The 15040-nt window shown below is 49.0% G+C and overlaps 1 protein-coding gene across 1 annotated transcript in view; it reads right to left on the bottom strand.

The window, feature by feature from the left end:
* Window positions 1-15040, bottom strand: part of cep89 (centrosomal protein 89) — a 327319-nt gene that overhangs the window by 272292 nt on the left and 39987 nt on the right. Inside the window, exon 12 of the mRNA XM_090221660.1 lies at window positions 13828-13911. Coding sequence (XP_090077786.1) covers window positions 13828-13911 — 84 coding nt within the window. The remainder of the gene's footprint in view (window positions 1-13827; window positions 13912-15040) is intronic.

Raw genomic sequence — 15040 nt, 5'->3', positions numbered from 1 at the left:
CTATTTCAACCAGACCTGGGTAGACCAGGCCTTGAGCAGTTTAGTGGGACAAAGCTGAGCCAATATCAACCAGAGCCTGGGTAGGTAGACCAGGCATCAAACAGTTTAGTGGGACATAGCTGAGCCAATATCAACCAGAGCCTGGGTAGGTAGACCAGGCATCGAACAGTTTAGTGGGGCAAAGCTGAGCCTATTTCAACCAGAGCCTGGGTAGACCAGGCATCGAACAGTTTTGTGGGACAAAGCTGAGCCTATTTCAACCAGAGCCTGGGTAGACCAGGTCTCGAACAGTTTAGTGGGAGTTAGCTGAGCCTATTTCAACCAGAGCCTGGGAAGACCAGGCCTCGAACAGTTTAGTGGGACAAAGCTGAGCCTAATTCAACCAGAGCCTGGGAAGACCAGGCCTCGAACAGTTTAGTGTGACATAGCTGAGCCTATTTCAACCAGACCTGGGTAGACCAGGCCTTGAGCAGTTTAGTGGGACATAGCTGAGCAAATATCAACCAGAGCCTGGGTAGACCAGGCTTCGAACATTTTAGTGGGACATAGCTGAGCCTATTTCAACAAGAGCCTGGGTAGAGCAGGCCTCGAACAGTTTAGTGGGACATAGCTGAGCCTATTTCAACCAGAGCCTGGATAAACCAGGCCTCTCTCTATCAGTTTAGTGTGACATAGCTGAGCTTATTTCAACCAGACCTGGGTAGACCAGGCCTTGAGCAGTTTAGTGGGACATAGCTGAGCAAATATCAACCAGAGTCTGGGTAGGTAGACCAGGCATCGAACAGTTTAGTGGGACAAAGCTGAGCCTATTTCAACCAGAGCCTGGATAAACCAGGCCTCTCTCTATCAGTTTAGTGTGACATAACTGAGCCTATTTCAACCAGAGCCTGAGAAGACCAGGCCTCGAAATGTTTAGTGTGATATAGCTGAGCCTATTTCAACCAGAGCCTGGGAACCAGGCCTCCAACAGTTTAGTGGGACAAAGCTGAGCCTATTTCAACCAGGGCCTGGGTAGACCAGGCCGCGAACAGTTTAGTGTGACATAGCTGAGCCTATTTCAACCAGAGCCTGGGTAGACCAGGCCTCGAATAGTTTAGTGGGACATAGCTGAGCCTATTTCAACCAGAGCCTGGGTAGACCAGGCTTCGAACATTTTAGTGGGACATAGCTGAGCCTATTTCAACAAGAGCCTGGGTAGAGCAGGCCTCGAACAGTTTAGTGGGACATAGCTGAGCCTATTTCAACCAGAGCCTGGATAAACCAGGCCTCTCTCTATCAGTTTAGTGTGACATAGCTGAGCCTATTTCAACCAGACCTGGGTAGACCAGGCCTTGAGCAGTTTAGTGGGACAAAGCTGAGCCAATATCAACCAGAGCCTGGGTAGGTAGACCAGGCATCGAACAGTTTAGTGGGACATAGCTGAGCCAATATCAACCAGAGCCTGGGTAGGTAGACCAGGCATCGAACAGTTTAGTGGGACAAAGCTGAGCCTATTTCAACCAGAGCCTGGGTAGACCAGGCATCGAACAGTTTTGTGGGACAAAGCTGAGCCTATTTCAACCAGAGCCTGGGTAGACCAGGCCTCGAACAGTTTAGTGGGAGTTAGCTGAGCCTATTTCAACCAGAGCCTGGGAAGACCAGGCCTCGAACAGTTTAGTGGGACAAAGCTGAGCCTAATTCAACCAGAGCCTGGGAAGACCAGGCCTCAAACAGTTTAGTGGGAGTTAGCTGAGGCTATTTCAACAAGAGCCTGGGTAGACCAGGCTTCGAACAGTTTAGTGTGACATAGCTGAGCCTATTTCAACCAGAGCCTGGGTAGAGCAGGCCTCGAACAGTTTAGTGGGACATAGCTGAGCCTATTTCAACTAGAGCCTGGATAAACCAGGCCTCTCTCTATCAGTTTAGTGTGACATAGCTGAGTCTATTTCAACCAGAGCCTGGGAAGACCAGGCCTCGAACAGTTTAGTGGGACAAAGCTAAGCCTATTTCAACAAGAGCCTGGGTAGACCAGGCCTCGAGCAGTTTAGTGGGACATAGCTGAGCCGATTTCAACCAGAGCCTGGGTAGACCAGGCCTCGAACAGTTTAGTGGGACATAGCTGAGCCTATTTCAACCATAGCCTGGGTAGAGAAGGCCTCAAGTAGTTTAGTGGGACATAGCTGAGCCGATATCAACCAGAGCCTGGGTAGACTAGGCCTCAAGTAGTTTAGTGGGACATAGCTGAGCCGATATCAACCAGAGCCTGGGAAGACTAGGCCTCGAACAGTTTAGTGCACATATGTCAGAGTCAAGGCCCGCGGGCCACATCCGGCCCGCAAGAAGGTTTTTTACGGCCCCTGGGATGATCTTGATTTATTATTAGAACCGGCCCGCAGCAAGCCGGCAGCCCGCAGATCTTTTACACGCACCAATACTACATTTCCCACAATGCAAAGGTGACGCACCGAGCAGTAGGCTGCTTCATTTCAATATTTATTGGCACAGCAGTCGTCAGCATCACAGTAAAATTAACTTTCAGATACCCATCAAAAATGGCAAAACGGAAGGTGGATACTGAGAACCGGGGGTTTCAAACAAGGTGGGAGTCGGAGTATATGTTCACGAAGGTAGCTGGAAAACCTGTGTGTCTTCTGTGTGGAGAAAGTGTGGCGGTACTGAAAGAGTATAATCTGAGACGACATTATGAAACGAAACACGCGGACAAAAACAAGAATATGGACATGGAACAAAGGCTACAAAAGGCCAGTTTTATTTTGGCAGAAGAGATCGCTAAATCAGCCCGGCCATTTACGGAGGGGGATTTCATCAAAAACTGCATGATTAAAGTTTGTGACGAAGTTTGCCCAGAAAAAAGGCAACTCTTTTTAAATGTGAGTCTGAGCAGAAACACCATTGCCGAGAGAGTAGACCAGTTGTCCATCAATCTAAAAGAGCAGCTTGTGAAAAAGGGAAAAGATTTTATTGCATATTCCTTGGCTGTGGATGAGAGCACCGACATTTCTGACATTGCCCAGTTGTCAATTTTCATCCGCGGAGTGGACTCCAACCTAAGCGTGACAGAGGAGTTTTTGGCTTTACGTCCTATGCATGGCACAACTACGGGGCATGATTTGTATGAAGAGGTGTCAAGATGTGTAAATGAGATGGAGCTGCCTTGGGAAAAACTCGTGGGTTTGACAACCGACGGAGCACCTGCGATGTGTGGACACAGGAGCGGACTGGTGGCGAAGATACGGGAAAAGATGCAAGAGGAAAACGCGACAGGTGAGCTGACAGCTTATCATTGTATCATACACCAGGAAGCGTTGTGCGGTAAAGCCTTGAAAATGGAGCATGTAATGAGCATCATCACGCGCACAGTTAACTTTATCAGAGCCAAAGGTTTGAATCACCGCCAGTTCAAGGCATTTCTGACGGAGTTAGAAACGGAGCATGGTGATTTGCCTTATCACACAGAGGTGCGATGGTAAGCCAGGGAAAGGTGCTTCAAAGATGTTTCGAGCTTCATGAGGAGATTTGTCTGTTCTTGGACAGCAAAGGGAAAGACACAACACAACTCCGAGACGAAATGTTTCTGTGTGAAATGGCTTTTCTGTGTGACATTACGAGTCATCTGAATGCAATAAACTTGCAGCTGCAGGGTCGGGATCGTGTCATCTCTGATATGTACAGTACAGTGAAGGCATTTAAAACCAAACTGACTCTGTGGGAGACGCAGATGCGGAAAGAAAATTTGAGCCACTTTCCCAGCTGCCAGACCATGAAAGAGAAGCTCTCTACCAGTGCGTTCCCGAGCACACAGTTGGCTGATAAAATAGGTATGCTTGCCGCTGACTTTCGACGCCGATTTGCTGACTTTGAAGCACAAAAAAGCAGGTTGGAACTGCTCGGTAACCCATTTGCTGTTGACGTGGAAAGCTCACCACCAAACCTCCAAATGGAGTTGATTGACCTCCAATGCAATGATGCACTGAGGGCAAAATATGCGGCAGTGGGTGCTGCGGAGTTCGCCCGTTTCCTCCCCGGCACAATGCCCCAGCTGCGCATCCAGGCTGCTCAAACGTTGTCTATGTTTGGCAGCACATACCTGTGTGAACAACTGTTTTCTTTGATGAACCTGAACAAAACATCACACAGAAGTCGACTTACTGCTGAACACCTCCACTCAATTCTGAGGATTTCTTCAGCTCAGAGCCTTACCCCGAACATTGATGAACTTGTGGAAAAGATGGGACACCACCAAGTATCACCCTCAACCTCAAACAAGTGAACATTACTGTGCAATCACATATTTAGAGTTTTTACTCAGTTCAAGTTTAAAAGTTAAAATTTAATATTTGTTTTCACTGCATGTTACTTCTCCTTAAACAAAGTGTTGTTTTTGATTAATAGATTTTTGCACTTTATTTTTTTGTATTTCAATCCAATTATATTTTAAAAATATTTCAGTTGAGTGGATGATAGAAAATTGCTATTATTGTTTTTTCTTTGAAGTAAATTTAGCCCACTTTTGCTAAAATAGAAAATATAGTCTACTGATGGTGCCTTGAATACCGGTTTCTTTCATTTAATGTTCATGTTATGGGGATATTTATATAAAGGAAATTTGTCTTTTGTGTCTGTTGAAAATTAAAGATTACTGACAGAGCCATAAGAAAATATTGCTTTATTTATCTGATCATATTGTAATATATTTGTTAGGTTTTCAGTAGGTTCAATTAGGTTCACTAGACTATATGCGTCATTTAAAAATTTTTCAATGAACATTCGAACAGTCCGGCCCTCGTCTTGTAGCTGATTTTTTTATTTGGCCCTCCGTCCATTTGACTTTGACACCCCTGGTTTAGTGGGACATAGCTGAGCCGATTTCAACCAGAGCCTGAGTAGGTAGACCAGGCCTCGAACAGTTTAGTGGGACAAAGCTGAGCCTATTTCAACCAGAGCCTGGGTACACTAGGCCTCGAGTACGACATAGCTGAGCCTATTTCAACCAGAGCCTGGGTAGAGAAGGACTCAAGTAGTTCAGTGGGACATAGCTGAGCCGATATCAACCAGAGCCTGGGTAGACCAGGCCTCGAACAGTTTAGTGTGACATAGCTGAGCCTATTTCAACCAGAGCCTGGGTAGACCAGGCCTCAAATAGTTTAGTGGGACATAGCTGAGCCTATTTCAACCAGAGCCTGGGTAGACCAGGCTTCGAACATTTTAGTGGGACATAGCTGAGCCTATTTCAACAAGAGCCTGGGTAGAGCAGGCCTCGAACAGTTTAGTGGGACATAGCTGAGCCTATTTCAACCAGAGCCTGGATAAACCAGGCCTCTCTCTATCAGTTTAGTGTGACATAGCTGAGCCTATTTCAACCAGACCTGGGTAGACCAGGCCTTGAGCAGTTTAGCGGGACAAAGCTGAGCCAATATCAACCAGAGCCTGGGTAGGTAGACCAGGCATCGAACAGTTTAGTGGGACATAGCTGAGCCAATATCAACCAGAGCCTGGGTAGGTAGACCAGGCATCGAACAGTTTAGTGGGACAAAGCTGAGCCTATTTCAACCAGAGCCTGGGTAGACCAGGCATCGAACAGTTTTGTGGGACAAAGCTGAGCCTATTTCAACCAGAGCCTGGGTAGACCAGGCCTCGAACAGTTTAGTGGGAGTTAGCTGAGCCTATTTCAACCAGAGCCTGGGAAGACCAGGCCTCGAACAGTTTAGTGGGACAAAGCTGAGCCTAATTCAACCAGAGCCTGGGAAGACCAGGCCTCAAACAGTTTAGTGGGAGTTAGCTGAGGCTATTTCAACAAGAGCCTGGGTAGACCAGGCCTCGAGCAGTTTAGTGTGACATAGCTGAGGCGATTTCAACACCAGACTGGGTAGACCAGGCTTCGAACAGTTTAGTGTGACATAGCTGAGCCTATTTCAACCAGAGCCTGGGTAGAGCAGGCCTCGAACAGTTTAGTGGGACATAGCTGAGCCTATTTCAACTAGAGCCTGGATAAACCAGGCCTCTCTCTATCAGTTTAGTGTGACATAGCTGAGTCTATTTCAACCAGAGCCTGGGAAGACCAGGCCTCGAACAGTTTAGTGGGACAAAGCTAAGCCTATTTCAACAAGAGCCTGGGTAGACCAGGCCTCGAGCAGTTTAGTGGGACATAGCTGAGCCGATTTCAACCAGAGCCTGGGTAGACCAGGCCTCGAACAGTTTAGTGGGACATAGCTGAGCCTATTTCAACCATAGCCTGGGTAGAGAAGGCCTCAAGTAGTTTAGTGGGACATAGCTGAGCCGATATCAACCAGAGCCTGGGTAGACTAGGCCTCAAGTAGTTTAGTGGGACATAGCTGAGCCGATATCAACCAGAGCCTGGGTAGACTAGGCCTCGAACAGTTTAGTGGGACATAGCTGAGCCAATTTCAACCAGAGCCTGAGTAGGTAGACCAGGCCTCGAACAGTTTAGTGGGACAAAGCTGAGCCTATTTCAACCAGAGCCTGGGTACACTAGGCCTCGAGTACGACATAGCTGAGCCTATTTCAACCAGAGCCTGGGTAGACCAGGCCTTGAGCAGTTCAGTGGGACATAGCTGAGCAAATATCAACCAGAGCCTGGGTAGGTAGACCAGGCATCGAACAGTTTAGTGTGACATAACTGAGCCTATTTCAACCAGAGCCTGAGAAGACCAGGCCTCGAAATGTTTAGTGTGATATAGCTGAGCCTATTTCAACCAGAGCCTGGGAACCAGGCCTCCAAAAGTTTAGTGGGACAAAGCTGAGCCTATTTCAACCAGGGCCTGGGTAGACCAGGCCGCGAACAGTTTAGTGTGACATAGCTGAGCCTATTTCAACCAGAGCCTGGGTAGACCAGGCCTCGAACAGTTTAGTGGGACATAGCTGAGCCTATTTCAACCAGAGCCTGGGTAGACCAGGCTTCGAACATTTTAGTGGGACATAGCTGAGCCTATTTCAACAAGAGCCTGGGTAGAGCAGGCCTCGAACAGTTTAGTGGGACATAGCTGAGCCTATTTCAACCAGACCTGGGTAGACCAGGCCTTGAGCAGTTTAGTGGGACAAAGCTGAGCCAATATCAACCAGAGCCTGGGTAGGTAGACCAGGCATCGAACAGTTTAGTGGGACATAGCTGAGCCAATATCAACCAGAGCCTGGGTAGGTAGACCAGGCATCGCACAGTTTAGTGGGACAAAGCTGAGCCTATTTCAACCAGAGCCTGGGTAGACCAGGCATCGAACAGTTTTGTGGGACAAAGCTGAGCCTACTTCAACCAGAGCCTGGGTAGACCAGGCCTCGAACAGTTTAGTGGGAGTTAGCTGAGCCTATTTTAACCAGAGCCTGGGAAGACCAGGCCTCGAACAGTTTAGTGGGACAAAGCTGAGCCTAATTCAACCAGAGCCTGGGAAGACCAGGCCTCAAACAGTTTAGTGGGAGTTAGCTGAGGCTATTTCAACAAGAGCCTGGGTAGACCAGGCCTCGAGCAGTTTAGTGTGACATAGCTGAGGCGATTTCAACTAGAGCCTGGATAAACCAGGCCTCTCTCTATCAGTTTAGTGTGACATAGCTGAGCCTATTTCAACCAGAGCCTGGGAAGACCAGGCCTCGAACAGTTTAGTGGGACAAAGCTAAGCCTATTTCAACAAGAGCCTGGGTAGACCAGGCCTCGAACAGTTTAGTGGGACAAAGCTGAGCCTATTTCAACCAGAGCCTGGGTAGAGCAGGCCTCGAACAGTTTAGTGGGACATAGCTGAGCCTATTTCAACTAGAGCCTGGATAAACCAGGCCTCTCTCTATCAGTTTAGTGTGACATAGCTGAGCCTATTTCAACCAGAGCCTGGGAAGACCAGGCCTCGAACAGTTTAGTGGGACAAAGCTAAGCCTATTTCAACAAGAGCCTGGGTAGACCAGGCCTCGAGCAGTTTAGTGTGACATAGCTGAGGCGATTTCAACACCAGACTGGGTAGACCAGGCCTCGAACAGTTTAGAGGGACATTGCTGAGCCGATTTCAACCAGAGCCTGGGTAAACCAGGCCTCGAGCAGTTTAGTGGGACATAGCTGAGCCGATTTCAACCAGAGCCTGGGTAGACCAGGCCTCGAACAGTTTAGTGGGACATAGCTGAGCCTATTTCAACCATAGCCTGGGTAGAGAAGGCCTCAAGTAGTTTAGTGGGACATAGCTGAGCCGATATCAACCAGAGCCTGGGTAGACTAGGCCTCAAGTAGTTTAGTGGGACATAGCTGAGCCAATATCAACCAGAGCCTGGGTAGACTAGGCCTCGAACAGTTTAGTGGGACATAGCTGAGCCGATTTCAACCAGAGCCTGAGTAGGTAGACCAGGCCTCGAACAGTTTAGTGGGACAAAGCTGAGCCTATTTCAACCAGAGCCTGGGAAGACCAGGCCTCGAACAGTTTAGTGGAACAAAGCTGAGCCTAATTCAACCAGAGCCTGGGAAGACCAGGCCTTGAACAGTTTAGTGGGACAAAGCTGAGCCTATTTCAACCAGAGCCTGGGTAGACCAGGCCTCGAACAGTTTAGTGGGACAAAGCTGAGCCTATTTCAACACCAGCCTGGGTAGACCAGGCCTCGAACAGTTTAGAGGGACATAACTGAGCCGATTTCAACCAGAGCCTGGGTAGACCAGGCCTCGAGCAGTTTAGTGGGACATAGCTGAGCCAATTTCAACCAGAGCCTGGGTAGGTAGACCAGGCCTCGAATAGTTGAGTGGGACAAAGCTGAGCCTATTTCAACCAGAGCCTGGGTAGACTAGGCCTCGAGTATGACTTAGCTGAGCCGATTTCATCCAGAGCCTGGGTAGACCAGGCCTCTATCAGTTTAGTGTGAAATAGCTGAGCATATTTCAACCAGAGCCTGGGTAGACCAGGCCTCAAACAGTTTAGTGGGACAAAGCTGAGCCTAATTCAACCAGAGCCTGGGTAGACTAGGCCTCGAGTATGACATAGCTGAGCCGATTTCAACCAGAGCCTGGGTAGACCAGGCCTCGGACAGTTTAGTGGGAGTTAGCTGAGCCTATTTCAACCAGAGCCTGGGAAGACCAGGCCTCGAACAGTTTAGTGGGACATAGCTGATCCAATATCAACCAGAGCCTGGGTAGACCAGGCCTCGAACAGTTTAGTGTGACATAGCTGAGCCTATTTCAACCAGAGCCTGGGTAGACCAGGCCTCGAACAGTTTAGTGGGACAAAGCTGAGCCTATTTCAACACCAGCCTGGGTAGACCAGGCCTCGAACAGTTTAGAGGGACATAACTGAGCCAATATCAACCAGAGCCTGGGTAGACTAGGCCTCGAACAGTTTAGTGGGACAAAGCTGAGCCTATTTCAACCAGAGCCTGGGAAGACCAGGCCTCGAACAGTTTAGTGGAACAAAGCTGAGCCTAATTCAACCAGAGCCTGGGAAGACCAGGCCTTGAACAGTTTAGTGGGACAAAGCTGAGCCTATTTCAACCAGAGCCTGGGTAGACCAGGCCTCGAACAGTTTAGTGGGACAAAGCTGAGCCTATTTCAACACCAGACTGGGTAGACCAGGCCTCGAACAGTTTAGAGGGACATAACTGAGCCGATTTCAACCAGAGCCTGGGTAGACCAGGCCTCGAGCAGTTTAGTGGGACATAGCTGAGCCAATTTCAACCAGAGCCTGGGTAGGTAGACCAGGCCTCGAATAGTTGAGTGGGACAAAGCTGAGCCTAATTCAACCAGAGCCTGGGTAGACTAGGCCTCGAGTATGACATAGCTGAGCCGATTTCAACCAGAGCCTGGGTAGACCAGGCCTCGGACAGTTTAGTGGGAGTTAGCTGAGCCTATTTCAACCAGAGCCTGGGAAGACCAGGCCTCGAACAGTTTAGTGGGACATAGCTGATCCAATATCAACCAGAGCCTGGGTAGACCAGGCCTCGAACAGTTTAGTGTGACATAGCTGAGCCTATTTCAACCAGAGCCTGGGTAGACCAGGCCTCGAGCAGTTTAGTGGGACATAGCTGAGCCTATTTCAACCAGAGCCTGGGTAGAGAAGGACTCAAGTAGTTCAGTGAGACATAGCTGAGCCAATATCAACCAGAGCATGGGTAGACCAGGCCTCGAACAGTTTACTGTGACATAGCTGAGCCTATTTCAACCAGAGCCTGGGTAGGTAGACCAGGCCCTGGACAGTTTAGTGGGACAAAGCTGAGCCTATTTCAACCAGAGCCTGGGTAGACCAGGCCTCGAACAGTTTAGTGGGACAAAGCTGAGGGTACTTCAACCAGAGCCTGGGAAGACCAGGCCTCAAACAGTTTAGTGGGACAAAGCTGAGCCTAATTCAACCAGAGCCTGGGTAGGTAGACCAGGCCTCGAACAGTTTACTGTGACATAGCTGAGCCTATTTCAACCAGAGCCTGGGTAGACTAGGCCTCAAGTAGTTTAGTGGGACATAGCTGAGCCGATATCAACCAGAGCCTCGGTAGACCAGGCCTCGAACAGTTTAGTGTGACATAGTTGAGTCTATTTTAACCAGAGCCTGGGAAGACCAGGCCTCGACCAGTGTAGTGAGACAAAGCTGAGCCTATTTTATACGGACCCTGGGTAGACCAGGCCTCGAACAGTTTACTGTGACATAGCTGAGCCGATTTCAACACCAGCCTGGGTAGACCAGGCCTCGAGCAGTTTAGTTGGACATAGCTGAGCCGATTTCAACCAGAGCCTGAGTAGGTAGACCAGGCCTCGAACAGTTTAGAGGGACATAGCTGAGCCTATTTCAACCAGAGCCTGGGTAGACCAGGCCTCGAGCAGTTTAGTGGGACATAGCTGAGCCTATTTCAACCAGAGACTGGGAAGACCAGGCCTCGAACAGTTTAGAGGGACATAGCTGAGCCAATTTCAACCAGAGCCTGGGAAGACCAGGCCTCGAACAGTTTAGTGGGACAAAGCTGAGCCTATTTCAACCAGAGCCTGGGAGACCAGGCCTCTCTCTATCAGTTTAGTGTGACATAGCTGAGCCTATTTCAACCAGAGACTGGGTAGACCAGGCCTCTCTCTATCAGTTTAGTGTGACATAGCTGAGCCGATTTCAACCAGAGCCTGGGTAGACCAGGCCTCGAGCAGTTTAGTGGGACAAAGCTGAGCCTATTTTACCAAGAGACTGGGTAGACCAGGCCTCTCTCTATCAGTTTAGTGTGACATAGCTGAGCCGATTTCAACCAGAGCCTGGGTAGACCAGGCCTCGAGCAGTTTAGTGGGACAAAGCTGAGCCTATTTCAACCAGAGCCTGGTTAGACCAGGCCTCGAGCAGTTTAGTGTGACATAGCTGAGCCTATTTCAACCAGAGCCTGGGTAGACCAGGTCTCGAACAGTTTAGAGGGACATAGCTGAGCCGATTTCAACCAGAGCCTGGGTAGACCAGGCCTCTCTCTATCAGTTTAGTGTGACATAGCTGAGCCTATTTCAACCAGAGCCTGGGTAGACCAGGCCTCTCTCTATCAGTTTAGTGTGACATAGCTGAGCCGATTTCAACCAGAGCCTGGGTAGACCAGGCCTCTCTCTATCAGTTTAGTGTGACATAGCTGAGCCTATTTCAACCAGAGCCTGGGAGACCAGGCCTCTCTCTATCAGTTTAGTGTGACATAGCTGAGCCTATTTCAACCAGAGACTGGGTAGACCAGGCCTCTCTCTATCAGTTTAGTGGGACATAGCTGAGCCTATTTCAACCAGAGCCTGGGTAGACCAGGCCTCGAACAGTTTAGTGGGACAAAGCTGAGCCGATTTCAACCAGAGCCTGGGTAGACCAGGCCTCGAGCAGTTTAGTGTGACATAGCTGAGCCTATTTCAACCAGAGCCTGGGTAGACCAGGCCTCGAACAGTTTAGTGTGACATAGCTCAGCCTATTTCAACCAGAGCCTGGGTAGACCAGGCCTCGAACAGTTTAGTGTGACATAGCTGAGCCTATTTCAACCAGAGCCTGGGAAGACCAGGCCTCTCTCTATCCGTTTAGTGTGACATAGCTGAGCCAATTTCAACCAGAGCCTGGGTAGACCAGGCCTCGAACAGTTTAGTGGGACAAAGCTGAGCCGATTTCAACCAGAGCCTGGGTAGACCAGGCCTCGAACAGTTTAGTGTGACATACCTGAGCCTATTTTACCAAGAGCCTGGGTAGACCAGGCCTCGAGCAGTTTAGTGTGACATAGCTGAGCCTATTTCAACCAGATCCTGGGAAGACCAGGCCTCTCTCTATCAGTTTAGTGTGACATAGCTGAGCCTATTTCAACCAGAGCCTGGGAAGACCAGGCCTCTCTCTATCCGTTTAGTGTGACATAGCTGAGCCAATTTCAACCAGAGCCTGGGTAGACCAGGCCTCGAACAGTTTAGTGGGACAAAGCTGAGCCTATTTCAACCAGAGCCTGGGTAGACCAGGCCTCTCTCTATCAGTTTAGTGTGACATAGCTGAGCCTATTTCAACCAGAGACTGGGTAGACCAGGCCTCTCTCTATCAGTTTAGTGGGACATAGCTGAGCCTATTTCAACCAGAGCCTGGGTAGACCAGGCCTCGAACAGTTTAGTGGGACAAAGCTGAGCCGATTTCAACCAGAGCCTGGGTAGACCAGGCCTCGAACAGTTTAGTGTGACATACCTGAGCCTATTTTACCAAGAGCCTGGGTAGACCAGGCCTCGAGCAGTTTAGTGTGACATAGCTGAGCCAATTTCAACCAGAGCCTGGGAAGACCAGGCCTCTCTCTATCAGTTTAGTGTGACATAGCTGAGCCAATTTCAACCAGAGCCTGGGTAGACCAGGCCTCGAACAGTTTAGTGGGACAAAGCTGAGCCGATTTCAACCAGAGCCTGGGTAGACCAGGCCTCGAACAGTTTAGTGTGACATACCTGAGCCTATTTTACCAAGAGCCTGGGTAGACCAGGCCTCGAGCAGTTTAGTGTGACATAGCTGAGCCTATTTCAACCAGATCCTGGGAAGACCAGGCCTCTCTCTATCAGTTTAGTGTGACATAGCTGAGCCTATTTCAACCAGAGCCTGGGAAGACCAGGCCTCTCTCTATCAGTTTAGTGTGACATAGCTGAGCCTATTTCAACCAGAGCCTGGGAAGACCAGGCCTCTCTCTATCATTTTAGTGTGACATAGCTGAGACGATTTCAACCAGAGCCTGGGTAGACCAGGCTTATCTAGCAGTTTAGTGGGACACAGCTGAGCCAATTTCAACCAGAGCCTGGAAAGACCAGGCCTCGAACAGGTTAGTGGGACAAAGCTGAGCCTATTTCGACCGGAGCCTGGGTATACCAGGCCTAGAGCAGTTTAGTGGGACATAGCTGAGACGATATCAACCAGAGCCTGGGTAGGTAGACCAGGCCTCGAACAGTTTAGTGGGACAAAGCTGAGCCTATTTCAACCAGAGCCTGGGTAGATCAGGCCTCGAGCAGTTTAGTGGGACAAAGCTGAGCCTATTTCAACCAGAGCCTGGGTAGACCAGGCCTCGAGCAGTTTAGTGTGATATAGCTGAGCCGATTTCAACCAGAGCCTGGGTAGATCAGGCCTCGAACAGTTTAGTGGGACAAAGCTGAGCCTATTTCAACACCAGCCTGGGTAGACTCTCTCTATGTCCTTAACTCACCTTCATTGGATGTCTTCACCCGACACTTTAATATACTGGCTGAGCATGATGCATGTTCAATGGCTCCTAATAACTCTCTCGTGTTTCTCTTTTAAATAGACCATAACACATTTAAAAAGCATAAAGATATTAAACAAGAGAATAACAGGGTGACACTAATACAAAACATGCAAAGAAACACACACACACACACACACACACACACACACACACTCTTACCTCCGAGGCCTGCAGGAGAGCATCTTTCTCAGTGAGCCGGTCTTCATAAGACAACAACAATGGAGATAAATACTTCATGTCCAGCTGGAAGACAGAAAGGATGAAAACAGACGTTAGAGTTTAGACACCCAGCGCTGGTTTCCAGGACACAGATTCAGCCTCATCCTGGACTGGAAACTCAATGTAGAATCTCAATCTGTGTCCGGGAACCCCGTCCATAAAACTTTACTCAAACATTTTCAGAAATCCTAACAACGCAAAGCTAATTACTAAAGACTGCCAGAGGATCTCACAGGGAACATGAAATAGATATATAGAGATGAGAAACAGAGAGAGAGAACACCCACTGTAGTGAGTACATCAGATATCAGGGGAGGAGAGAGAGAACACCCACTGTAGTGAGTACATCAGATATCAGGGGAGGAGAGAGGAGAGAGAGAGAGAGAGAGAGAACACCCACTGTAGTGAGTACATCAGATATCAGGGGAGGAGAGAGAGAACACCCACTGTAGTGAGTACATCAGATATCAGGGGAGGAGAGAGGAGAGAGAGAGAGAGAGAGAGAACACCCACTGTAGTGAGTACATCAGATATCAGGGGAGGAGAGAGACAGAGAGAACACCCACTGTAGTGAGTACATCAGATATCAGGGGAGGAGAGAGAGAACACCCACTGTACTGAGTACATCAGATATCAGGGGAGGAGAGAGGAGAGAGAGAACACCCACTGTAGTGAGTACATCAGATATCAGGGGAGGAGAGAGAGAACACCCACTGTACTCAGTACATTGGATATCAGGGGAGGAGAGAGAGAAGGAAGAAGAGGGGAGGAGAGAGGAGAAGAGAGGAGGGGAGGAGAGAGGATAAGAGGGGAGGGTACGAGAGGGGCGAAGAGGAGAGAGGAGAAGAGAGTCCCTGGCTTTGCTAATGTGACAGTTCTGACATCAGTGAAGAACTAACAACAGTTTAGGATACTAGGGAACACTAAGGAACGCTAAGGATTGCTAAGGGCTCAGACATACCAATAGTGTTTTCTGGCCGATAGTACTCAGTACCTTTGAACGTAATTTTCGAACCAAGAGCGCACCGATTATACATGTAGAGTCGCGTGAAAAATGTTGGCAGTCAGTTGTCTACAGTGAAAACACAGCGCTCTGAAATGATCGGCAGACAAACGCTAGATCCACATTCAGGGCGAAAAGTGTGAGACTTAA

This window comes from Oncorhynchus mykiss, chromosome 26 (assembly GCF_057628025.1).
Source record: "Oncorhynchus mykiss isolate SJ-2025 chromosome 26, ASM5762802v1, whole genome shotgun sequence".
Taxonomy (NCBI): domain Eukaryota; kingdom Metazoa; phylum Chordata; class Actinopteri; order Salmoniformes; family Salmonidae; genus Oncorhynchus; species Oncorhynchus mykiss.
This window is presented reverse-complemented; position numbering and strand designations above follow the sequence as displayed.